Here is a 23358-nt window from a genome sequence, read left to right on the forward strand (position 1 = left end):
CCAGGGCGTGGGTCAATTCAAGAGACAAGCTTTCCCCCTGGGAAGTCTGCTTGGATCTTCCTCTCCTCCGCAGCCTGATCCCGGTTTGGACGGAGTTTTCCACAGAATGCTAACAGGGGGCGGCAAGGGGCCGCCTGTTCCCTTTTCAGATGGATTTGCAGCCCGGCTGCCAGAGAGGCATCTTACAAAGGGACTTTTGGCTGGTCCCTGTGGATTCCTGGTTTTCAAGCCATGCAGGGGACAGTGATGCTGTTTGGACACATTTCCCAGCTCTGCCAGCCCTGGCCGAGCACCCCAGCAGCTCTGCAGCACCGTAGGTCCCACTGCCACTGCAGTCTGTGTCCTCCAGGGGCACCCAGGCCATGCTCTGTGCCTCCCCTGCTCAGGGAGCGATGGCCGACGGCTGCTTCCTCTGCTCCTGCCTCATCCTCAGAGCCAGCATCGCCCGCCGGTACAAATCTGGGAACAAGGGAAGAGTCAGGCACTGCCCTGGGACCAGCTCCAGGCTCCACCTGGCAACCTGTGCTGAGTGAGGGCTGCAAGGACGCCCCAGGCTCCAGCACAGTGCACTCATATGGCCACCCTGCATCCCGCCTCACAGCATCTGCCCCCACAACAGCCCCACCCTGCCCTGCAGCAGCCCTTGCCTGTGCCCGTGTCCCCACACCAAGCACCCCATGGCCAAGTGTCCCTGCACAGCTCACAGCCTGCCGCCAGCAGGCCAGACCCCTGATGCTCTGAGCAAAATCTGTCCTGAGAAATACCAACCGAAGGTGCTTGAGACCTCCTCACGCTGCTGCTCCAGAGAGGCTTCCCGTGATTTGATCTTACTCTTGATTTTCTTCTTTTTTTTCTTCTTCATACCCTGTGCTGAAAGGAGAAATACAAAATTTCAGGCACCACACACCTGAGCAAGGATTGCCTTTGACACCAAACCAGCTGAGAGGACTGCTGGTGGCAGGTTTGCAGTCCTGCGTGGCTTCTGTGCATCATCCCCTGTGGAGACGCTCAGATGTCCCTCCTCTTCCCTGTGGATTCCTGCTCTGCACTCAGCTGATCTGCAAGCAAAGCTGATGGAGGTGGCGGGCACCAGGGGCCCAACATTTTGTCAGGTTGCCAGGCCTGGCAACCTCCCTGTAGGGTGGCTCTAGGGATCCTGACACGCTGGTGCCAGCAGAACCGGCAGCCCCCCACACTCCCCTCTCACCTGGGTGCGGGGTGGCCATCCCCACGGGTATGGGCTCCTCCTGCCCGACCCTGTTGGGGAGCAGCAGCCCCCCGGCAGCCCCCGCACGGCCGTCACCCCCTAATCCTGGTCCTGCTGGCTCTTCGGCGGGGCTCGGCTGCCCCAAGCCCTTCTTCTTCACCTTCACCTTCCTCTTCCTCCTCTTGGGGCCCTTAGCGCCCTCCTCCTGGGCAGGGAAAGGGCGGTGAGGAGAGGGCGGCAGAGCCCCTCTGACACCCCCTCCCATCCCGGGGTCTCACCCCCTCACCAGGGGCAGCAGGCGGCAGACGGGGCGCACCGCCCGCGGCTCCCCGTTCTTCCCGGCGCCCTCTGCAGCATCTTCCCCGGGGGGCGGCCGGTCCCTGTGGGGGAGAGCACAGCGCGGATGAGGACGAGCGCTGCGGGGGGAGGACGGGGACGGGGACACGCACGCACCTGCGGGCCGGCTGCCGGGCACGGGGGGCCCTCGGGGCCGGGGCGGTGTCCGGCGGGGCCGGGGCGGCGGCGGCGGCGCGGAGGAGCCAGCGCAGCCCCTGCAGGGTGGCGCGGGCCGGGCCGGCGGGGGGGACACGCTTGGCGACACAGGGCTCCTGCGGGCGGGAGGACGGGGGGGTCAGCGCGGCAGCCCCGCGGCCACGGGGAGCGGGGAGCGGGGAGCGGAGCCGGCCCCGCACTCACGATGCGACAGGGCGAGCGGTTCTCGTTGACCAGCCGCTCCAGGCACAGCCGCTCGATCAGCTCGCAGGGCAGCAGCGCGGCCGCCGCGTCTTGCTTGTTGGCCAGCCTGGGGCACGGGGAGAGCGGCCGTCACCGTCACCTCGGCCGCCGGTGCCTCGCTGTGCGAAGGCTGCGTGCTTTCCCCCGCTTTGGCTGCGGTTAGGTGAAGCATCGCCCCAGCCCTCACCCGGCGCCGGAGCCCCCTCCTCGCCTCCTGTCCACGGATGCTCCGACCCCCCGAGCGCGGCTGGGGCCCTCGTGTTCCCGCACCCCCCGACAGCTCGCTGGGCTCCACATCCCCTCAGCAGCCCGAAACCCCAGCAACAGGTTCCCAACCCGCCCCTCAGCCCCAGCCTCAGAGGCTGCATCCCAGTCTCACAGCAAGAGCGGCTTCCCGGAGACGTCGGGGTGGCTCAGGACGCGGCTCAGGACCTTGCGGGCCTCCTCCATCCGTGCCAGGTCAGCGGAGTCCAGGACGAAGAGGAGCCCGTGTGCCTGGCCGTAGTGGCTCCGCCAGGCGCTGCGGGAGCGCTGTGCCCCGGGCAGCTCCACCAGCGTCACCTCGAACCGATCCACCCGCAGGCGGGTCTGCCCGGGCTGCGCCTCGGGCAGCGCCTCGCCGGCCAGCGCTGCGTGTGTGGAGAGGGCAGAGAGCTGGCAGAGGAGCCCGGGAGCATCCCTGTGCCCCTCCTGCCCCAGCCACATCCCCGCTGCCAGGGCTGCCTGGGGCACAGCCGGTGCCCCGCACACTTCCCCAGAACAGCGGCCGTGCTTCAGAAGCCCTTGTCCTTTGGTTCCAAAGGACCATAAAGTAGCTGCCTCCGTCTGAGGCTGGCTCTGGGTTGTGCTGCTCCTCACCTCTCTCTATGTCCACGATGACGGAGGTTTTCCCTGCATTGTCCAGCCCCATGACAAGGAGGGTCACCTTCCTGGGGAGCGACAACAGCAGGTGAACAGCCCAGAAAAAGGATGTGCTCCCTGGGGAGCAGTGACCGCTGCTGGCCCCCGGGCAAAGGACCCTGCCCATGGCAGCTACATTTCAGCCAGGAGAGAGGCAGGATGGTGACACAGGATCTGTCTGAGCTGGGGGCAAGTGCAGGGACAATCCTTGGTGCATGGGAGAGGGTGAGCACAGCCACAAGTGCCTGGAGCCACCCCAACACCGTGGGACAGCCACAGGTGCTCCCTATGGCAAGGATTTATTTTCAGATCGTATGGGATCAAGCAATTAAATGCACAGGCCAGCATGGTTCTTCCTTATATGCAGTCAATGATTACTCTTTCCTTGCAGTAAATTTAGAGCATACACAGGTGGGGAAAGGTAGCAGGGATGACTTTATGAGCTTCTGCCTGGACTCAGGTGTTTTTCCTGTTGCTAAACAGTCCTGTGCGCTCTCCAGCCGTGACCCACCAGAGCCACACAGACATTTTCTCTGCCACTGACAAGCCACTACAGTTATCTGCAATATTATTTTCTTCCTTAAACATATAGACCAGGCTGCCAGGCAGTGGAGGTGGCACGGCTCTGCCTCCAGCATTACAGCAGGCGCGGTGTCCTCTCTGGAGGGAGAGCACCATGAACCAACTTCCCTGCAGTGCTGTCCCAGGGAATTAACCTGGATGTCCCGACACATGCAAACAAGGCAGGTGTTTCAGTGCATCCTCTCCAGCTTTCTCGGGGAGCTACTGATTCTGCAGAGCTGGAATCCCAGTGGAAGCATTCCCTGAGTTGCACCCCTGCCCAGCCTTCTTCCCTGCCTGCCAGCTCCTGCCAGCTGCAGGGGCAGTGAGGACACATGTGTGCCTTGCTCAGCAGTTTGGGGACAGTTCCTTGCAAGGGGCACCTGTCTTTCCCTGTCACCACACTGGTGCCCTCACCACTCGTAAACACACGGGTAAATATTGCCACGCCTGGGAGCTGTGGGAGGGGGCACAGGGACCTACCTGATGGGCTCCTGTATGGCCTGCAGCCACGACCAGCAGTGGGAGAAGAGGTGGAACATGGTCTGCAGCCCTGCACGGAGGGGTGGCCTCTCTCCAGCACCTACGGAGTGAGCAGCCCAGCGTGTCCCTGTGCTTCATCCTCCTGCCTGGGCTCTCTCTTCACAGCAGGGAACATCTCATCCTGGGGTGTCCTGTCCCACGGCACAGCACTGCTGCCTCCAGTCTGGTGCGCACAAGCCAAGCCTGGAGAAAAAATCCCTCCTTCTGGGCAATACCCCATGGGCACAGACCTGCCAGTCAGACCCTGCTCTCACAGCCCCTCACATCAGGGGTGCCAGCCAGTCTCTCACCTGCTCATCCCCACTGCACAGCCTCTGCTCACATGCCCTTTGCGTAGCAGCTGCTTAAATCTAATCTGGATTTAAATTACTTACTCCTGCAGGCTCCTTAATCCCGGTGGGTCGGCCCAGGCCAGTGGCTGCTGGGACATGGCTGTTGTGGGACAGCCTGCCACGCTGGGTGACAGGGCACTGACTCGCCCACCCCACTGCAGCCTCGTGTCTCCACCACTGGTGTGAGAGGCTCGTGGTGGGGGCACTGCCTGACAGCTCCCGTGGGCTGAATAAGGGGCTCCTCTAAGAACGGCATCTCTGGCTTCTCGCGGCCAGGGGATGTTTCTCTGCATCCCCTCCACGGTGCGCACAGCTCTGCTGCTCAGCCAGGGTCCCCTCTGAGCCCGGCTGGGGGACACCACTGCTCACTGCTTGTATTTTGTGCCCTAGCAAGGCACTGCCTGAGTGGCAGCAGGTCCTGTGCTCCCTGCGCTAGGAACAGCAACCGGCCCCAGCAGGAGCCTGGCTGGGAGCAGGGAAGTGGTGGAGACCCTCAGACCACAGGGCAGAGAGTGGAGGGAAAAAAGCCCCAGCTCCTCGATCTTCAGCTCCGAAGCTCTTATCTTGCTTCTCAGGTTTCCTGCTTCTTTTCCCAGCCAGAGCTGCCCTCCCTGGCTGGCTGCCACTGGTGTGTGTGTGGAAGAGAAGTCGCACAGGGATGTCTGAGCTGCGGGAGCTCTGGGTGGGGGAAGTGGAGTCAAGAGGGACAAAGACATGAGATCCTTCAAAAGCCATGCCCAGGAGCAAACAGGGAGACTGCTGGCTCACATCAGCCCGTGCTAAACCACCCAGCACCACCAGCACTGCCTCGACCAGCTGAGCACCAGCCATGAGCTAAAGATGCTGAGATGCTGCCCTGGCCCCAGGGGTGCACGGCCAGGATGGGCATGGCCCCATGCCCTTCCCTCCAGCCTCACACACTGTTGGGAAGCTTAGCACCTGTCCTGGGCAAGGGAGGTGCCCCAGTCCCATGCCATGGGCAAGCAGGCGTGCATGGTTAATGGTTGATGAAGTTTCTGGTCTGATATCACAGCCAGATGCCGTATTTAGGTGACTGGTGATGGCAGGGCAGTGGCAGCACCTCCCTGTCCCCATCCTGATGGCCTTTCCTGGTTTGTCCTGTGCCTGTGCCAGCAGCAGTGGCAGGTTCACACACAGCATGGGCTGGGATGCTTTTTCCACAACTGGCTGTACGAGGGCTGAAATGATTTGCTCCAAGCGTCAACCCTTGCCTCTGTGTTTAGGGGTGGCACTGTCAGGGGACAGCCCAGCAGGGAGAGGAATGTGCTGTAAGGTGACCACAGGTGCTATAAATAGGGAAGTGCCATGGGTCAGGCAGCCCTGGAGGCAGCAGCTCAGCTTCCTGAGGGGCAGCAGGATCTGATCTCCCTCTGGCGCCAATGGACTTCCAAAGATCTCTGAGCACTTGCGGTGCCACCGCTTTCAAAACAAGCGTCCAAAATCCCCAGTCAGACAGGAGCTGGGGACACGGACACCCCCCAGGAGCCTGAGGCAGCTCCAGGTGACACCTCCCAGTGCACTCATACCAGCATCAACCGCCAGGAAAACCTCAAAATCCGCCCCAAATCTGGCGAAACCCACCCTCGGCTCCGGAGAGGCGGCACGAGGGCCAAGCCCACGTGGATGAGTGTTCTGCCGGGGCTGTGCTCAGGTTACGAGTGGGCAGCTGGCCACTGCCGTTCTGCCGGGGCCACTGGGCCTCCCCAGGCACTGCCAGCGGGGACCCGCAGCAGCCACCCTCGTCTCCTTGGTGACTGTTGCCAGGTGAGAAACTCCAAGGCAGAATTTATTATCTTGGCAGATAAATGAAGATGTTCCTCACCAGGGCTACAACCAGACCGTGCCCAGGCACGGTGCCGGTCTGGACCCTCTAGTGCTGCCAGTGCCAGCAGGAGCCCCGGGGGAGGGCAGGAGCCCCCGGGGGAGGGCAGTGCCCGGGGCAGCCTGGCCCCTGGCATCGCTCCCCCCGGAAGGCAGCACGTGTTTTGGGGCTATTTCTGCCCGCTGGATGCCGCAGGAGAGGGATGAGGCGACACCACGGGGACCACGGAGAGGCGCAGATGGCGGCGTGCTGGCGGGCTGCCCTGCCTTGGCTCCACTAGACCCCGTGAGTACGTGCCCCGGCCGGCATCGGGCACTCTGGGAACCCCACCTGGCACCCCCGGGCCAGCAGCAGAGCTGGGGGGACGGCTGGGGAGCTTGGATGTGGGGAGTGATGTTTGGGAACGCAGTGGGCAGAGCAAGAGGGGCTGCCTGCAGCCTTGGTGATGGCAGGGTGATGGCAAAGACCAAAAAGTCCTGGCAGAAATGTCAGCAAGCTGTTCTGCTTTGCTTGGACCTGCAGCGACTCCTCCTGAAAAGGCGTCTGTGGTGGGCAAGGACACACAGAGGCTTTGAGGAGAGACTCATCTCTCTATTTAACGTGTCATATGACAGCGCTCTGAGGTGGTAGGCATGCAGACAGCTGCCTTGTCCCTTTAAATCCCAGCAGAGCGCTGGCGGCTGACGATAACCCCGGATCACACCAGCTCCCAAATCCCAAGGGCTAATTGCAGGCGAACGCCCTGCAGTCAGGCTGGGAACAGGATATTTACAGCCTGTGACACCGAGACCTGTTGGTGAGGAACTGGGGCACCACTGGGGAGGTCAGCCGGCAGGGCACTGGGGAGAGTGGGAGGTTTGCAGCCCACTGCTATCCAGCCACTGTGGACAGCCATTCCCTGAGCTCTTTTGGGAAAGGGAGATGGTTTTTCCAGAGTGTTCTCTGCTCCCCCACGCCGGCACCATCACCCTGTGTCGGATGCAGAAGCAGGCAGGAAGCATGCAGGGAGCTGTTTGCTTTTCACCCAGTTCCTGGCAGGGTGCTTCCCAGCCAGAGCAGACACAAATTCCTAGGAGAGGCTCGGATCTGAGTGCTCCGTTTGCTCCCCGCTGCAGGACAAGCCACCTCCTTGTTCCTTGCACCATGCACACAGCTCTGGGAGCCCCTGGGATGGCTACAAGCCCTACCCGGGCTCCCACGGTGGTTTTGTCGAGAGCGTTATGGTGCTCCTGCTGCTTTCCTGCGTGGGGGGGAGGAGAGTATAAACTATTCCTCCTGCCTGCCAGGATGCCCAGAGCACATGCAGGTGCAGACTGGCTGGATGAGCACTCTGCCAGGGCTGTATGCTCTTACTGCCAGGGGAATCAGTTGATTTAAGGTAATTTTAACCCTTCCTGCCTGGTTTGGTGTTACAGCATCACCCACTGCCTGCGCTGGGACTGTAGCCAAGGAGGCACGACTTCAAAATGTGTAATTATTGCAAAGACCTATAAATGCACCCAAAGGTGACTCTGCTTTCTTGTTAAAGAATTGAAGTGTGAGGCAGCACTGGCATGTCCTGTGCTTTGCCTGCAAGCGTCCTGGCCCTGGCAGCACTGAGCCCTGTGCCCAGATCCCAGCGGGCTCAGCACAGCCTCCAGTGAGATTCAGAGGGATGAGATCCTCAGCACAGATACCAGATTCCCTCCCAGCAGGGTCAGAGCAAAACTGGATGAGGAACTGGAGCGGTGAAAGCGGTCGCATGATGAAGCAAATGGAATAAATATTTCCCCAACCAGAAACTATTCCACAGACTGCTGGGGCAGGAAAAATTACAGCTGAGTTACTGCGAAAGCAATGCAAAATCCAAACAGTTTAGGCCGTGGAAACCAGTCATTTGCAAAGCTATTTCCAAACTAAGTAAAAAATTCCCGGCTCACAGATTCCTGGGAACGTCCCAGCCCTGCCAGTAGGGCAGCATGGCTGCACTGAGGGGACAAAACTGTGTCCCCTTCTCACATACGCGTCGAGCTGGGGGACACTTTGTGACTTCCCCTTCATCCAGCACATGGGGCATTTTGCTGATGGACACATTCCCACTGTCACACTCCCTGCGGCACCAGCCGAATGTTTAATCCTCAGCACAGACTTTGCTCCTGAGGAGCTTTCAGGTCTGAAGTCAGGGAGAGTGGCCATCCCCACACCCCGAGCAGCTGCCTCCACCTCTGTGTGCAAGGCTATATTTGGGAAGACAGCAGAGAGCTCTTGGCATGTTCCAACGAGCACGCTGGGAGCAGTGTCTGCTCTGGGTCCTAGAGAGGAGAGCTGGGGGAGCATGCTGGCTGCTCTCCCCACCCGGGCTCTTTAAGAGTCTGGCTCGGAGCTCCCTGTTTTTCCCAAACAATTTTCTCTTCTCCTTTTACAGGAGCTGAGCCGCCAGGCAGGCATGTGTAAAACAGACAGGGTTATTTTGAGACTGAGAGCCGGTGAGGAAGCTTGCTCCCACCCCACGTACAGCCCAGGCTGCCACACACAAATGCCCCGGCACATCCAAGGGGCTGGAAAAGCTGCGCAGCAAACCTTGTGGTTTCGCAGAGTGGGCGGCCACCACTGCCACTGCCCTTTGTGCAAAGTGTGTTTTGTGAACGCTGGGAGTAATTAAAAAAAAAAAATAATAATGGAGACTGGGATTAAGAAATTAATGAAGCTGGGATGCTGTCCAGGACAGGGCAGACTTGTGGAGACAGGAAAATTGACATCCACAGGTGGTAGTGAGACTGAAGCTGATGCCATTGGGCATTCCCAATGATCCTGGTGGGACCCTTCCAGCTCAGGAGATTCTGTGATTACATGATTCCGTGTCACTTCACATCCCCCAGCCCAGGGGCTGTTCTGCTTCTGGGAGGTTCCAGAGCGAGGGCCAGTCAGCAGCCACCGTTCTGCTGGTCCAGAATGCCGCCACTGTCGAGTGGGGACACCTGGGTAGGATGTCCCTGGTGCCTGGCCCGTCCCTGCTGGCCTGTGGCAGCTCTGGTTCAGGCAGTTTCTCTGTGGCAGTGGCGTCCCCGGGTGTCTGTGCAGCCCCAGCTGTGCTGGGCTGCAGGCAGAGGTGTGGGCGCGGGGTTGGCAGGAACAGGGAGTGGCAGGGCAGTGGGACAGGAGCTCTGGCTGATGCTATCTGTGACCCACTTTTATGATGTGATCACTTTTATGATCTGCATGCTGTTTACAGTGCTGAGCTGAGGACAGGTGGGGTCAGGCTGGTGAGGTGACTCACAGCGTGAACTGCTTGCTGCCTCTCCGTGCTTGGGACAGAAAATGGGATAATAACTGGTGTGGAAAATGCTGCGAGGCTGTCTCTCCATTCCTCTTGACGGCTGCCAGGGCTTATGGATATAGGACTGGAATTCTTGCTTGCTTGAACAATTGCTCTTCAGGATTTCATCATGAAGCAGGGGAAGCTGAAATTAAAAATACGATGAGTCGAAGCCCCGGCATTGCTCAGCTGAGGGTTTGGTGACCTGCCAGGCTCCCGGGGAATGCTTTTAATTTGGATAAGTGGAAGTTGCATAAATGGCACAAACGGCACGCTGCTCTTGCTGCTCACAGAGAGCCGTGGGTGCAGTTGGCAGTGCCAGAGGATGTGTTCTCGCTGGCTGAGCACCCAGACAGGCACAGCTGCTCCCGTGCACAGCTCCCACCCTGGCTGCCTGCTGTCACCAATCGGCCTGGACACTGCTGCCTTCACCCTCTGCCCTGACACAGCTTTTTTTGGAGAGGCTGTTTTCCAAAAACAGCCTGAAAACACGTAGCTATCATACCAGAGCTGAGTGGTCACAAGTAGATCTCCCATCCCCGCCAGTCAGGCCGGTCCCCATGAGCTCCTGGGGTTTGTGGTTTCCCGAAGCAGCTGTTCAGCTTGGAAGTTAAAACTCTGAGCAGCTGCAGGGACAGGGATTGCTTCTGTGTGGGAGCTGTTGCTGGGGGAGATACGGCCTCCAAAGTCTCAGGGAGTTTTATTCTCAGCTCTCCTGCTGATAAACGTAATAGTCCTACTAATGCTTCCAGCCTGGTGAAATGGGGAACTCTTGTGTGTGTGGTTTGGGAGGGTTTGTGCTTTTGGCTGGCGTGGGGCAGGTGAGGGGACAGCGTCTCTGTCGCCAGCGTGGGCACCTCCTTGTGAGCTGGCCTAGCCGCTGGGGGTTGAGCACTGAGAGCCTTTTACAAGTGACCTAAAAACTCCCGGTCTGCCTAAACTGGGGAAAACTGACCAATGCCAAACGGTCTTTGCCTTGTCCCATCTGTCCCAGCCAGGCAGCGAGTGCCCCAGCTGGACTGAGTGACCTGGCAGGCAGTGGGTGCTCAGGAAAGACAGGGTGTGTTCATCCCACCTGTGCCCACACTCCTGGGGAAAGGTGGGCAGGGCTGGTGCTGGAGGCAGCCTGTGGCCGTGGCCAGGGATGTGGGGAGCAGCCCAGGCAGCTTTGTGCTCCCAGCACTGGTGGGTGATCAAGGTGGGACAGACAGGAGGAAGGTGGGGTTGGGAGGTTTGGCTCTGTCAGGGAGTCCACAAATCCCATTATCTTGAGGGTGTGTCCTTGAAGGTGATGGGAAAAGCCCTCTTGCTCAGCTGTAGCACAGGGTCCTACCTGGAGGCAGGAATATCGCAGGTACAGGAGAGGCATCACCTGTGTAACATAGTTCCCAAATCTTGCTACGCACACCGGACACTCACAGCACCTGGAGGGGTTTCCCTGACACAGCTTGTCTTGCAGGATACCAAAATGCTCCCTGCCTTGACAACACCCTTCCTCCCTCCCACATGCTGCCCCATCCAGCTCAGGGCCATGTGGTGCCATTTCTGGACCTGGAGCTGGGGTCAGACCCGGATCTGAGGTGCTGGTGGGTGCAAGCAGCTCTCTGGCAGCTGTCTGAGTCAGGAAAGGCTGCCACCCACACTGCATCCTTCCTGCCCCACGGTGGGACCCTACCAATTCTCCCCTGGAGGGACACAGCCACTTTGGGGTGCTGGTAACTGCGGGGAATTTATAACTGGGCCCGGACTTGACGGAGGGTCCTGGGCAGGGCTCCAAAATCTCAAGGGCGCACACAATGGATTGTCAGCCCTGTATCTGGGGAGTCCCAGGGTGGGTGCCGCGGGGGGCTGCGGGGCTGTGAGTCCTGGCCATGCTGGGGCTGCCCTGGGGAGCCGCTTCCCTGCAGAGATGGCGAGTCCTGGGTGGAAGATCCTGGTCCAGGAGTGTCGGGGCAGAGGCGCAGGTGGGGCTGTCCTGGGGCAGGGTGCAGGGCACAGTAGGAGGGGGATCCCGGAGCAGGAGGGTGGTGTCCCGGGCAGGGCAGGGGCACCGGGACCAGCCTGTCCGCCGGGCCCCGTGCCGAGGGCTCGGGGCGGTCCCGTGGCGGTGCGGGGGCCGCGGGGCTCGGCGGCGCCGGTGCGGGGCGGCCCGTCGGGGCTCGGTGCGGCGGGGGAGCCCCGCCCCGCCCCGGCCCGCCCCGCAGCCGGCTCCTCTCTCCGCTGCAGCCCGGGATGGCGCCGCGGCGGGGCTGAGCGCCCGGGCCGGGCCGGGCCGGGCCGGGGCCGCCATGGACGGTCCCAGCGGGGGCAGCCCGCCCGCCGCCGCCCCGTCGCGGGCGAAGCTGCCGCTCGGCATCGTCTTCTCGACGGCGCTGTTCTGCGGGGAGGGGGCGGCGGCCGCCGTGCTCTGCCTCTCCTACGGACACTCCGACGACCGCTTCTGGCTGGCGCTCACCATCTTCTTCGTGCTCTGCCCCTCCGTCCTGGTGCAGCTCACGCTCATCTTCGTGCACCGCGACCTCAGCCGCGACCGCCCGCTCGTCCTGCTCATGCACCTGCTGCAGCTGGGGCCCGTCATCAGGTGAGCGCGCCGGGACGGCGGGCACCGGGTGGGAGCAGAGAGCGGTGCCGGGCGGGACCGGCACCCCGGGACCGTCTGTCAGCGTCCGTCTGCCCGGAGCTGCTCCTGCCGCCTCCCCGGCCCGCGGTGGAGCCACGGCTGCTGCCGCTGCTGCTGGAGCCCGCTCCGGGCAGGACACGGCTCTGCCAGCCTGTGGTATCCCAGCTGCTGGGAAAGCTCTGCCCAAGGTCCGGGAGGCAGCCGGCGATCCCCTCGGCCTCGTGGTTTTGCCGTCACCGTGCTGGTGCTGGGAGCACAGATGGGAATCCCCGGTGGGTGCTCGAGGGTGAAGACCAACATGGGGTGGAAGTGAGTCAGGGGAGATTTAGATTAGATACCAGGAAAAGGCTTTACACCCAGAGAGAGGGTGGTGGAGCTCTAGAACGGGCTCCTCAGGGGAGTGGTCACAGCACCTGGCCTGTCTGAGTTCAGCAAACATTTGGACAACCCTCTCAGGAACATAATGGGATTCTTGGGGTGTCCCACATGGGGCCAGGAGTGGGACTCAGGGGGGTTATGTGGAACACAGAGGAGAAGAGCGCTAGGTGCAGGAGTGGGGCTGGCATGGGAGCTGTGGGGCCACCGGACTGTGCTGGGAAGAGGACAGTGAGGGGGTGGATGGATGTTGCACAAGCTGATCCCTCATTCCTTGGGAATGCTGCGGTGCCTCCCGGGCTGTCATCACCCTGGGCAGCCTGCTCCCTGAGAACACACTGCAGGAGGCACGGCACAGCCACCGTCTCCATGGGGCTCCTTCCCCAGGGGCAGCCCAGCAGTCAGGCTCTGGGGCTCGCTGTGCCCACAGGGCTCCAAAACCACTGGTGCCTGCTCCACTCTTCCTCTGTCACCGGCAACAAGCAGTGCACCAGAGGTGTCCCCATGTCTTACCTTCAGAGCCACCTGGGGGACCTTGCCTTGGTGCTGCCAGCCTGTGCTGGCCCACAGGAGGGTCGTGATTCTCACCACACCAACTGAGGCAGTCTGAGATGGGTACAGTGCTACCCAGCTGCTTGTAAAAGACAGTCGGGACTGCCCAGGGAAGGCTGCTTCAACCTGCTGCTTGGGCTGGAGGTGGAGCCCAGCCTGCTGAGAAGGTCTGGCAGGGCACTGAGAGCCAGCTGGGACTACCCTTCAAGCCGGGCCTTTGGGATGAAACTATTTTCCCATTAGAGTTTGCAACGAGCCATGAGTCCTGGCTTGATCTGCCGAGAGAATTTATCCTGAACCCTCACTCCTTTTGGGTTTGACGTGCAGCAATTTGTGCTGTCCTGATAAGCACTCATAAATAATGACGGTCCCAGAGCCAGCTGGTCCCCAGGCAGGAGCCAGGCTGATCCCCTCTGATCCCACAGACCCCCACCCACGGCCGTGTGGAGGGGCTGGGGGTGCTCCTGCCCTTGCAGGCGTGGCAGAAAGTCGCAGCCCTGCCCACAGTGAGGGCCTGCAGAGAAGGGGCTGAGGAAGCGCTGCCTTATCTGCCCCTGCCACACACGGCTTCACCCTGTGCTCCCCTTCCTGCTGTCCCCACCAGGGAGGAAGTGTGGAAGCCTTCTTCTGCTCAAGATGAGAGATCAAAGAAAACTCTGATATTCAACTCCGATATTTCAGAGTTTCGTTCGCCTCTGCTTAGAGGAAGAGGTTTTTGCCAGCTGGGAAAACAGAACCCACGGGTGATTAACACCTTCCTGTAGCTGTGGCTCCCAGCAGAGTCACTGCTTTGTACCCTGGATGCCGCACCTCTCCCAGCTGCTGTTTCACCCCTCGCTGGAGCAGTTGTTGGCCTCTGGTACACGTGGCCCACCCTGAACGCTGGAGCAGAGGAGCAGCCCCTGGGCACCCCCATGGTCCTGGTGTGACCAGGCTGCCCTGGGACTGTGGGACTGCCCACAGCTCTGCTGGACGGCTGGGCTGCACTCAGCAGCAGCGGGCTCTGGCCAGCACCAGGCGAGGTGGGGCCGGAGGCGCTGGCAGTGGGGGACAGCAGGAGGGCTCCTGACAGCTGCTGTGTCCCCGCAGATGTGTGGAGGCCCTGCTGGTGTACTGCTGGTCGGGGAGGGAGGAGGAGCCCTACGTGACCATCACCCGCAAGCGGCGGCTGCGGAAGGGCTACGAGGTGGAGATGGAGCAGGAGGTGGGGCACTCGGAGCGCCGCCTGGCCACGCACCGCAACGCCTTCAAGCGCATGGCCGTCATCCAGGCCTTCCTGGGCTCCACGCCGCAGCTCACCCTGCAGCTCTACATCAGCGTCCTGGAGAAGTACGTCCCCGTGGCCCGAGGTAAGGGCGCCCGGCTGGCACGGCTGACCCCGCCAGGGCACGGCTCCTCAGCTGCCTGTGACATCCAGGCACTGCGAAAAGTCATTCCCGGGGACGCAGCTTCCGCTGGACTCCCCCAAATGTGGAGCACGACCCACAGGAGTTGGGCGGCCATCAGCTCTCTGCTTTCCTGCTTGCAGTGATGCAAAGTGGGAAAGAGCGGGCATGACTGAGGAGCCAGGCTCTGCTCCCAGCCCCGTGCTTGTGAGTATCTGCCCTCAAGAACCAAGCCATCCACCCAGTGCCATGTCTCGGAAGAGGGCCAGGTCCCTGCCCTAGCCTGCTCCAGTCTCCGTTCATTTGTTTTCCCACCTAGCTATAGGCTCTGTCTTCCCTCAAGTCCCTCCACTGTACCTATTCCTGCACATTTTCCAGCAGCCAAAGCTCCCAGCCCAGCACTCCCACTCCGAGGCTCCCTTGCCTGCTCCCAGGATGTTTATGTGCTTGGGGGTGGATATGCCAGAGCAAACTTTTAACTCCCATTTTGGCATGGCACCGAGCTGGGCACGCAGGCGTGCTCCTGCACCATTCCAATTACAGTGCTGGGTGAAGGAGCTGCCCTCAGCAGTGCTGGGAGCCCAGACCCTGTCATCTGTGCCCACAGCAGGTGCATGAAAAGGGAAGCACAGGAGATGCCCCACAGAAACCCCCTAATTTGCCACAGCCCTCTGCAAAGGCATTTTGGGGAGTTGCAGATGCACAGGAAGAATGAGTGGCAGTGCTCCTCTAGCAGTAGGTACAGGAAGTAAATACCAAATGACGCATTTTGGGTGATTCCCATGCAGCTGGAGTGTCACTCAGCCCCGCAGCTGGCAGCCACCAGGGATGGGACCAGCTGCACTCTTCTAAATTTTTTCTCCATGGTATTCCTGGCTGTGCTGAATGTGAGCAGCTGCTGGCATTCTCTACAAACGACCTTGGCTTTGCAGCCCTCGGATGGGGCTGGATCTTGGGATGTTTTTGGGGCTACAGTGGTGCAGCTCTTGGCTGGGATGAAGGCAGAGGGGCCCTCTCAGCACAGACTGTGCCCCGCTTACCCTTGAGCAGCATTTCCTGCACAGGGCAGGGGCATTGGGGCATGGCACAGAAATGGCTCCGGTTTGGCCCAGGCTTGTGTTTTATTGGTGTGGGGAGAACCTTTCGGTTCTGAGCCTCCTGCTGCCAGCAGCTTCCCCCACAGCCACCTCGTCATGGGGACTGTCACCACCGCCCGTGAGCTGCTCTAGCAGTGCTCACACTGAGCCTTCAGCTGTGAGCCCAGGGGCTTGGCACCCCGTGCTCCTCACCCAGGACTGGCACCCCGTGATTCCCACCTGGGGTTGTCACCCCACACTTTGCGTCCCAGTCAGTGGAGAGGCTGGGCACAGCCTGGTCTCCAACACCGCCTGACTCCCCTGCTCTGTCCCTCTGCAGCCGTCCTCATGGCCATCTGCCTGGTGTCAGTCACCTACGGGGCTCTTGTCTGCAACATCCTGGCCATCCAGGTCAAGTACGATGACTACAAGGTGCAGCTGCGCCCGCTGGCCTTCCTCTGCATCGTGCTGTGGCGCAGCCTGGAGATCTCCACCCGCATCGCCGTCCTCGTGCTCTTCAGCACCGTCTTCAAGCACTGGGTCATCCCCATCGCCCTGGCCAACCTCCTGGTGGTCTTCTTCTTGCCCTGGGTGCAGTTCTGGCGCAGCGGCAGCCGCCTGCCCGACAACATCGAGAAGAACTTCAGCCGCCTGGGCACGGTGGTGGTGCTCTGTGCCTTCACCCTGCTCTACTCCAGCATCAACATGTTCTGCTGGTCGGCCGTGCAGCTCAAGCTGGCCGACCGGGACCTCATCGACAAGTCTCAGAACTGGGGCCGCCTGGCCGTGTACTACGTGGCCCGGCTGGCGGAGAACACGGCCCTCGTCATCCTCTGGTACTTCTTCAAGACCGACGTCTACGAGAACGTCTGCACCGCGCTGCTGGTGCTGCAGCTGCTCCTGGGCTACTGCCTGGGCATCTACTTCATGCTCCTCTTCTTCCAGTACCTGCACCCCTGCCGCCAGCTCTTCCGGCACAACGTGGCTGACTTTCTGCACTGCGTGTGCTGCCGCCGGCAGCCGGCAGAGACCCCTCTGTGCCTCGAGGCACCCTGCGAGCCCGGCGTGAGGCACAGCATTGTCTGAGCACCTGGCTCCTCCAGCCAGCTACGGGCAAGGGCGTGGGCAGCACAGGGCTGTGCCAGCAGCCAGAGGGTGCTTGTGGCACAGGCCAAGTGCTGCCTGGTCCTGCAACGGCAGCAGGTCCCTGTGAATCCCCACGGTGGCAGGGGGACAGGAGTGTGCTTGCCCGCTCAGGACCACTCATACGAACACGAAGGAAGGGTTGATTTGGATTGGACCTAAGGAAGTTTTTTACAGTGAGAATGGGGAGGGACTGGCACGTGTTGCCCAGAGAGATGGTGGATGTCCTGTCCCTGGAAACATTCAAAGCCAGGGTGGATGAGCTCTGAGCAACGGGGCCTAGTTGAAGATGTCCCTGCCCATCTCTGGAGTTGAACTAAGTGGCCTTTAGAGGTCCCTTCCAACCCAAACTATTCTACAATTCTACAATTCTACGACTTAAGGGGATGCTCAAGCCAGTTGCTCCTGCAAGCTGGCTGCCATGTGGTGCACAGCCCCCAGGGTGCCCCGACACCCCCCACCTGCTGCTATGGTGCATACGGTGACCTTGGAACGTGCGGTGCCCCTGGGACTGTTTTAAGCAGTAAAGAAACTTTGCTGTAGCTGCATGTCTGGGTGCTGGCAGTGACTCACGCGGAGGGTGGGGACCGTCCCACCGGGGCTGGCACGGGTGCACACACCCACTGTCCACGTAACCCTCTCCTTTGCAGGCACCGAAATGGGGCTGTGCCAGCGGGAAGTGGGGATGGGGGGAACCCCTCCACGGAGCCCGTAAGATCCAGGAGCATGGCGGGATGGGGGGCTGGCCTCATCCTGCGCTTCCGTCAGCCAGGCCATGGCTGCAGGCCAGGAGAGAGCAGCATGCCAGCAAGGAGCAAGCCTGTCGGACCTGTTCCTCCAGGCTCAGGGGCCCAGAACAGGCTGCTGTTCCCAGCTGGAGCACTGGACACCCCAGAGCTCGGGGCAGGCAGTGGAGGGCAGGCAGGAGGGGAAGGGTGGCTGGCACGGCAGTGGCAGTGGGTGTTGATGGGACCCAGGCATCCTGGCCCCCAAACCAGGAGTGTGACACGCCCCACCCCAGCACCCATATTTGGGATCAGCTCTGTTTGGGTGCTGGACTGAGGTTGCTCATCAGCCCTGGGGGGCCCATGGGGGTACAGCACAAGTGACAGTCTTAAATCATCTGCCCTGCAATGCATGTCCATGCTGGATCCTGGCGCTGGTGCAGCACCGGGACCCCAGGATGCTTCTCTTCCTTTGGTGGTTTCCCTGCAAAACGGGCAGGGGAGGCTGGTGAGGGAGGCCAGGGAAAACAGAGCTGCTGATCCAGGCGCAGGATGGATCCTCCCCACCTTCTTCCCAGGAAATTCCTACCTTCTAAAAAAAAAAGCCCGTTTTTGTCCTCAGAGGTTGCAAAACCCCAGGAGAGCAGCCAGCCACCCTGTGTCACCCAGCCGTGGGGTCACGGGGGGTTCCTCAGCGGGGGCCCATTCCTAGCCAGCACAAGGGGCTCGTTTCGGTATTTAGCCGACTGGGACAGCCCTACCTTCCTGGAAAGGTGGCCTTTGAAGGCACCAGCATTTCCTTAAAGTCTTCTCAGGGGAAATTCCCCGTGGCGCCGCTCCCGCGGCCGTGGCTGCCGCACCGCCTGCTGCCTCCATAAAACGCCGGGCGGGCTGGGGCGGGCGCGGCAGGCAGCGGCGGCCGCGGGGACACCGCACCATGGGCAACTGGCTGGTCAACCACTGGTTCTCAGCCGCCGTCCTCGTGAGTCTCTGGGGCTGGGGAATCACTGGGGTAGCGCGATGCGGGGGGCTCGGGGCCCTGGGGGGCTCCTGGGGGAGATGGGGACTGACGGGCTGCCCCGGGGCTGGGCTGAGCGCAGAGATGAGCATCCCCTCTGCTCCGACAACCCGCCTACCCCGGCAGCCAGGGGAGGGATGGGCTCTGGAAAACTGGAGTCTTGGGGAAAACACAGCTCCCGGGAAAGGGGGTCCTGGGAAACTTAAAAATGCTGCTGCTTCGCCCTGCCGTTTTGGCTGGGAGCCTCCCACGTGCCTCTTCTCCCCTTGTGAGAGGAGGAGGATTCTGTGAGAACTCGTGGCAGGGTGAGGAGCTGGCACCGAAGGGACCATCTGCCACTGCGGTGCTGCAGCATCTCTGGTGTGACAGAGCTTGCCTGGCCGGCGCCCATCAGCCACTCAGCACTGTGTGAGGAGCTGCGAATGCATGGGAACATGGGGGTTTACAGACAGTTGGGCTATTTTAATTTTTTAAGTTACTTAAAAAAGAAAAAGAAAGCAGCCAAAAACCAAATAAACGTCACGGTGGGGTTTTTTTGGGGGACCTCTGCAAAAATTCAGTGGCGGTGAGAGGCGGCAGTGTGGGTGCAGTGGGGTTAGACAGGGGACAGCAGCACAGTGGGGCCAGGTGAGCCAGCTCCCGTGCGAAACTTCCTTCTCCCAGAATCTTTCCCACACAGTCCTGACCACCCTTCTGGATCTGCTTTCCCTCCCGTTACACGGGCGTTTCCTGCTCCTGCCTTTCCTCCTTCCTCATGCATGGGTGATGCACAGGGCAGTGTGTGACAAGATAGCAACTCTGCAAGACTTCCACACCTCTCCCCACCTTTGGCCGTGTTCCAGCCCTGTGCGTGACAGGGCAGCTCATAAGGAAACGGGACAGGATACGCTGTCCTGACACCCTCTGGCTGCACCCGGCCCTGGGTGCTGCAGAGTGAGAGGCTCCAGGGAACAGGGTCCCTCATGAGGCTGTGACTTTCCCCTGCAGGCAGCCTGGCTGGGCATCAACATCTTCCTCTTCACCTACTACTTTCTGTTCTTTGACCGGGACGAGCGGTATTTCTACACCAGGGCCATCCTTGGGGTAAGGTGCTCCCCCAGGGCACCCTGCCTGCCCAGGCAGACGAGCCCCTCGGGGCCCTGCTGCACTGGGGTGGGGGCTGCAGCATCCCACGCCCCTTTCACGTTCTGTCCTCTGCCAGCCCTCCGTCATTCCGTCCCACTGCACAGCGTGGCGTTGCACCATGCCACTCCCTGTCTAGATCCCTGTTTGGTCTCAGCCCAACAGCATCCCAGCCCAGGCTGGCATCTCCGAGTCCCCATGGCAGCCCAGTATCTCTCCATCCCAGTTCCCAGCCTAGCATCCCTCAGTCCCAGCTCAGCACTGATTGGCCCCATCTTGACCCAGTCCTGGCACAGCACAACAGGACAGTGGTGCTCACCCCTCTCTTCTCCCCAGTCTGCCTTGGCGTGGGCTCGAGCATCAGCCAAGTGCCTCAACTTCAACAGCATGCTGATCCTGCTGCCCGTCTGCCGCAACCTGCTCTCCTTCCTCCGTGGGACCTGCTCGGTGAGTGTCCCGTGGTGGCACAGCCGGTGTGGCCGTCCCCATCCCTGTCCCCATCCTGACACCGCCGTCTCTCCCTGCAGTGCTGCAGGCGGACCCTGCGGAAGCAGCTGGACCACAACCTCACCTTCCACAAGCTGGTGGCCTATGCACTGGCCCTGCTCACAGGTACCCCCTGGACTGGGATGGGGTGACAGCGGGGACTGGGAGCTGCCTGGTGGGTGACAGTCTGTCCCCTGTCCAGCTGTGCATACCATTGCCCACCTCTTCAACCTGGAGCGCTACAACCAGAGCCAACAGGCCACCGACGGCAGCCTCCCTGCTGTCCTCTCCAAGATGCACCTGAAGGGCAGCAAGTGGCTGAACCCCATCCACTCCAACCAGACTGTGAGTGTGTCCTTGGCATCCAGCAACCCACCGTGACCCGTCCCCTGCTCCCCTAACTCACCCTGCTGCCCCTGCAGACCGTCGAGTACGTGGCTTTCACGACCATCCCAGGGCTGACGGGGGTGATCATCACGCTGGCACTCATCCTCATGGTCACATCCTCCACCGAGTTCATCCGCAGGAACTACTTTGAGCTCTTCTGGTACACACACCACCTCTTCCTCGTCTACTTCGCTGGCCTCGTCATCCACGGCATCGCGTAAGGCTTCTCACCACTCCCCGGGGCAGCACAGCCAGGGGCAGGGGACACAGACCTCTGGTGGGGCAGCCATGGGGAGAGCCCCACTGGGCTGTGAACTGCCATTCCTAGGATGGGCAAGCCCAGCTGGCCTCACACAGCATAGCACAGCCCTGGCTGGGAGCAGAAGCTGGGCCCTGGGCTCATCCCTCTCCTCCCTGCAGTGGGCTGGTGCGTGGGCAGACGGAGCAGAGCATGGCAGAGGTGCACCCCTATCAGTGTGCCGAGTACCTCACGCAGCAGGACCAGAACTGCACCCACAACTGCTGCAAAGACCCCGAGTTTGGGAGCATCCCTGCCGAGGTAGGGCAGTGGTGGGATGCCTGTGGAGGAGAAGCTCTTCCCTTGCCCTTGGGATGCTCCGACCCTGGCTCTTCCCAAACCTTTGCTCTCCTCCATCTTCACAGTCCTGGAAGTGGGTTCTTGCCCCCATCATCCTCTACGTCTTTGAGCGGATCCTGCGGGTCTGGCGTGCACAGCAGAAGGTGGTTGTCAACAAGGTGGGTGGTGCAGGAGCCTGTTCCTCTGCCAGCTCCTACCCTTGGAGCCACCGGTGCCACAGCTCCTCGCTGTGGTGGCCATGGGGAGGCGGGCAGGGGCCACAGCCCTTTCCTAGGGACAGAGGCCAGGCTGGGCGCTGAGCCCTGCCCCTGACACCAGGTGGTCATGCACCCTGCCCGTGTGCTGGAGCTGCAGATGCAGAAGAAGGGCTTCTGCATGGAGGTGGGGCAATACATCTTTGTCAACTGCCCCGCCATCTCCCTGCTGGAGTGGCACCCCTTCACCCTCACCTCTGCACCCGAGGAGGACTTCTTCTCCATCCACATCCGGGCCGCCGGCGACTGGACAGAACGCCTCATTGACACCTTCCAGGTGGAAACACCCAGGTAGGCTGGGGAAGGGCCAACAGGTCATGCCAGGATTTGGGGAGGCCGCATCTCTCACCCAGGCCCTGTTTTGGCCAGGGTTGAGGTGGATGGTCCCTTTGGCACGGCCAGCGAAGACGTGTTCCAGTACGAGGTGGCCATGCTGGTTGGAGCGGGCATCGGCGTCACCCCCTTCGCCTCCATCCTCAAGTCCATCTGGTACAAGTTCCAGCAGGGTGACCAGACCCTCAAGACCAAGAAGGTATCGAGCGTCCCATGGGACCAGCTGTGGGTTTCTCCCTCTGGCTCTGCTCCGCCTTGAGCAATCCCCCTCCCCCTGCATCCCAGATCTACTTCTACTGGCTCTGCCGGGACACGGGAGCCTTTGCCTGGTTCAATGACCTGCTTGCCTCACTGGAGCAGAAGATGGCTGAGTCGGGCAAGGCAGACTTCCTCACCTACCGCCTCTTCCTCACTGGCTGGAACAACAGCATTGTGAGTCAACCACAGGCTGGCCTGGCTGCCAGAGGGGGACAGAAGGTGGCCAAGCTGGGCAGGAAGGGCAGGGCAAGCATGACAGTGGCTTTTGGGCACAAAGTCCAGGCACAGTGTCTAGTGAGATCAACTCTTCTGTGGTGAGGGACTGGAGGGGGGCTCAGGGGTGGTGCCTGGGGTTCTCACCATCCCTGCCTGCCCAGGCCAACAACGTGGCACTCCACTTTGACACGGCTACGGACACAGTGACGGGCCTCAGGCACAAAACGATCTTCGGGCGGCCCATGTGGAACATGGAGTTTGCAGCAGTGGCTGCAGCCCACCCCAGGTGAGAGCTGAGCAGGGAATTCGGGGAGTTGGAGGCACCCCCTCTACCCTGGCACTCAGCACTGGGCTGGCCTTTGGGAGAGGTGTGCTATTTGAATCCCTTTTCCCTGAGTTGCCTGCCTGGCACTGACCTCCCCGTGCTATTTGCAGGTCAGTGGTCGGTGTGTTCCTCTGTGGACCAGAGGCCCTGGCAAAGAGCCTGAAGAAGTCTTGTCACCAACACTCCAGCCTGGATCCCAGGAAGGTCAAATTCTACTTCAACAAGGAAAACTTTTAAGTGGCAGAGAGGCTGGCACCCCAGCAGGCGGGGACCCTGACTGTATTGCCTCAAGCCTTTTCCAAAGCAAGGCCGGGGATAATCATCTGTGCACGCACTGAAGCCAGGCAAGACAGCAAGGTACTCTGTCTCCATGAGAAATTCCAGGTTCAAAGACTGCTGCCTGCCTGTCCTGGTGTACAACAGGTACTCATGGAGCAAGTGGGCCTTGTAGCTCCACCCAGTCCCCTCACTGGGGAACCAGAGGCTCGTTCTGTGATGCTGCTGGAGCAGCAGAAAGCAGTGGGAGCCCAGCAGGTTGGGCAGAACCACGGGATGGGGATTTGACATGGGCATCCATGCAGGTGTCAGGGGCCAAACATGCCCCTCAGGGTCTAAACAGTCTTTTGTATAAGAATAAATTAAACTTCCTTTTCTTTGTAATGAAAGTTTCTGCGGCGACTCAGCTGTGCAGGTACAAAGGAGCCCATGCTCTGCCCCCCTGCAGGGCTGCAACAGAAGAGCTGGCTGCTAGCAAACCCTCTGGGATCACCTGCAGGGGGTTGCTGCCACCCTGGCAGCCCCAGAGCCAGCCTGCACCCAGCACAGAGCTCAGCTTGCACTGCAGCTCACACCAGGTTCTGCTCCATGTATGCAAAGAGGGAAACCCTGAGCAGGCTGGCGTGGTAAGTGATACTGCAATTGGATCCAGAGCCCTTCCTGCCCCGCCAGGAGGGATAGAAAGCCAAGCTCTCTGTCCTGCCCTTCCCCTACACCCCTGTAAACAGCACGGCACAAGAAATTCCATTACTAGTTCTTACCCTGGTGTGGGGAGGAGTGAGGATGGCAAGTG

General features: G+C 61.0%; 3 protein-coding genes across 4 annotated transcripts; 2 read left to right on the plus strand and 1 right to left on the minus strand.

The window, feature by feature from the left end:
• Nucleotides 1-3945, minus strand: ARL13A (ADP ribosylation factor like GTPase 13A). Its single transcript, XM_066182531.1, has 9 exons — nucleotides 3887-3945; nucleotides 2801-2871; nucleotides 2322-2571; nucleotides 1904-2009; nucleotides 1661-1815; nucleotides 1494-1587; nucleotides 1208-1412; nucleotides 769-870; nucleotides 1-459 (listed from the first exon to the last, which is right to left on the minus strand). Exons 1-9 carry the CDS (start codon nucleotides 3943-3945, stop codon nucleotides 383-385), a joined length of 1119 nt encoding a protein of 372 aa, XP_066038628.1. The 3' UTR covers nucleotides 1-382.
• A 2384-nt stretch (nucleotides 3946-6329) lies between these two features.
• XKRX (XK related X-linked) lies at nucleotides 6330-17109 on the plus strand. Of its 2 annotated transcripts, none has more exons than XM_066182223.1 (4): nucleotides 6330-6406; nucleotides 11643-11997; nucleotides 14053-14312; nucleotides 15765-17109. In XM_066182223.1, exons 2-4 carry the CDS (start codon nucleotides 11705-11707, stop codon nucleotides 16508-16510), a joined length of 1299 nt encoding a protein of 432 aa, XP_066038320.1. In that variant the 5' UTR covers nucleotides 6330-6406; nucleotides 11643-11704; the 3' UTR covers nucleotides 16511-17109. The 2 variants fall into 2 exon arrangements, with proteins under 2 accessions (XP_066038320.1, XP_066038319.1); XM_066182222.1 differs by lacking the exon at nucleotides 6330-6406 and adding an exon at nucleotides 6830-6917.
• A 1099-nt stretch (nucleotides 17110-18208) lies between these two features.
• Nucleotides 18209-22899, plus strand: NOX1 (NADPH oxidase 1). The gene is made up of 13 exons (XM_066182480.1): nucleotides 18209-18274; nucleotides 19298-19393; nucleotides 19769-19879; nucleotides 19960-20044; nucleotides 20121-20263; nucleotides 20341-20522; nucleotides 20726-20864; nucleotides 20969-21061; nucleotides 21222-21448; nucleotides 21527-21689; nucleotides 21776-21922; nucleotides 22126-22250; nucleotides 22400-22899. Exons 1-13 carry the CDS (start codon nucleotides 18230-18232, stop codon nucleotides 22524-22526), a joined length of 1683 nt encoding a protein of 560 aa, XP_066038577.1. The 5' UTR covers nucleotides 18209-18229; the 3' UTR covers nucleotides 22527-22899.
• Nucleotides 22900-23358: the final 459 nt, after the last annotated feature.

The sequence above is a fragment of the Chamaea fasciata genome, unplaced genomic scaffold (genome assembly GCF_029207755.1).
Source record: "Chamaea fasciata isolate MVZ Bird 193981 ecotype frontalis unplaced genomic scaffold, bChaFas1.0.hap1 SCAF_4, whole genome shotgun sequence".
In the NCBI taxonomy this organism is placed as follows: domain Eukaryota; kingdom Metazoa; phylum Chordata; class Aves; order Passeriformes; family Sylviidae; genus Chamaea; species Chamaea fasciata.

What these genes read in the sequence shown, in the direction of transcription:
- XKRX (XM_066182223.1), top strand. Translation starts at nt 11,705, where the DNA reads ATGGACGGTCCCAGCGGGGGCAGCCCGCCCGCCGCCGCCCCGTCGCGG. An exon ending in CAGCTGGGGCCCGTCATCAG is followed by an intron (nt 11,998 to 14,052) that starts GTGAGCGCGCCG and finishes GTGTCCCCGCAG; the next exon opens with ATGTGTGGAGGCCCTGCTGG. An exon ending in GTACGTCCCCGTGGCCCGAG is followed by an intron (nt 14,313 to 15,764) that starts GTAAGGGCGCCC and finishes GTCCCTCTGCAG; the next exon opens with CCGTCCTCATGGCCATCTGC.
- NOX1 (XM_066182480.1), top strand. Translation starts at nt 18,230, where the DNA reads ATGGGCAACTGGCTGGTCAACCACTGGTTCTCAGCCGCCGTCCTC. An exon ending in GGTTCTCAGCCGCCGTCCTC is followed by an intron (nt 18,275 to 19,297) that starts GTGAGTCTCTGG and finishes TTTCCCCTGCAG; the next exon opens with GCAGCCTGGCTGGGCATCAA. An exon ending in AGACCCTCAAGACCAAGAAG is followed by an intron (nt 21,690 to 21,775) that starts GTATCGAGCGTC and finishes CCTGCATCCCAG; the next exon opens with ATCTACTTCTACTGGCTCTG.
- ARL13A (XM_066182531.1), bottom strand. Translation starts at nt 3,945, where the DNA reads ATGTTCCACCTCTTCTCCCACTGCTGGTCGTGGCTGCAGGCCATACAG. An exon ending in ACCGCTCGCCCTGTCGCATC is followed by an intron (nt 1,816 to 1,903) that starts GTGAGTGCGGGG and finishes TCCCGCCCGCAG; the next exon opens with GAGCCCTGTGTCGCCAAGCG. An exon ending in GATGGCCACCCCGCACCCAG is followed by an intron (nt 871 to 1,207) that starts GTGAGAGGGGAG and finishes TTCTCCTTTCAG; the next exon opens with CACAGGGTATGAAGAAGAAA.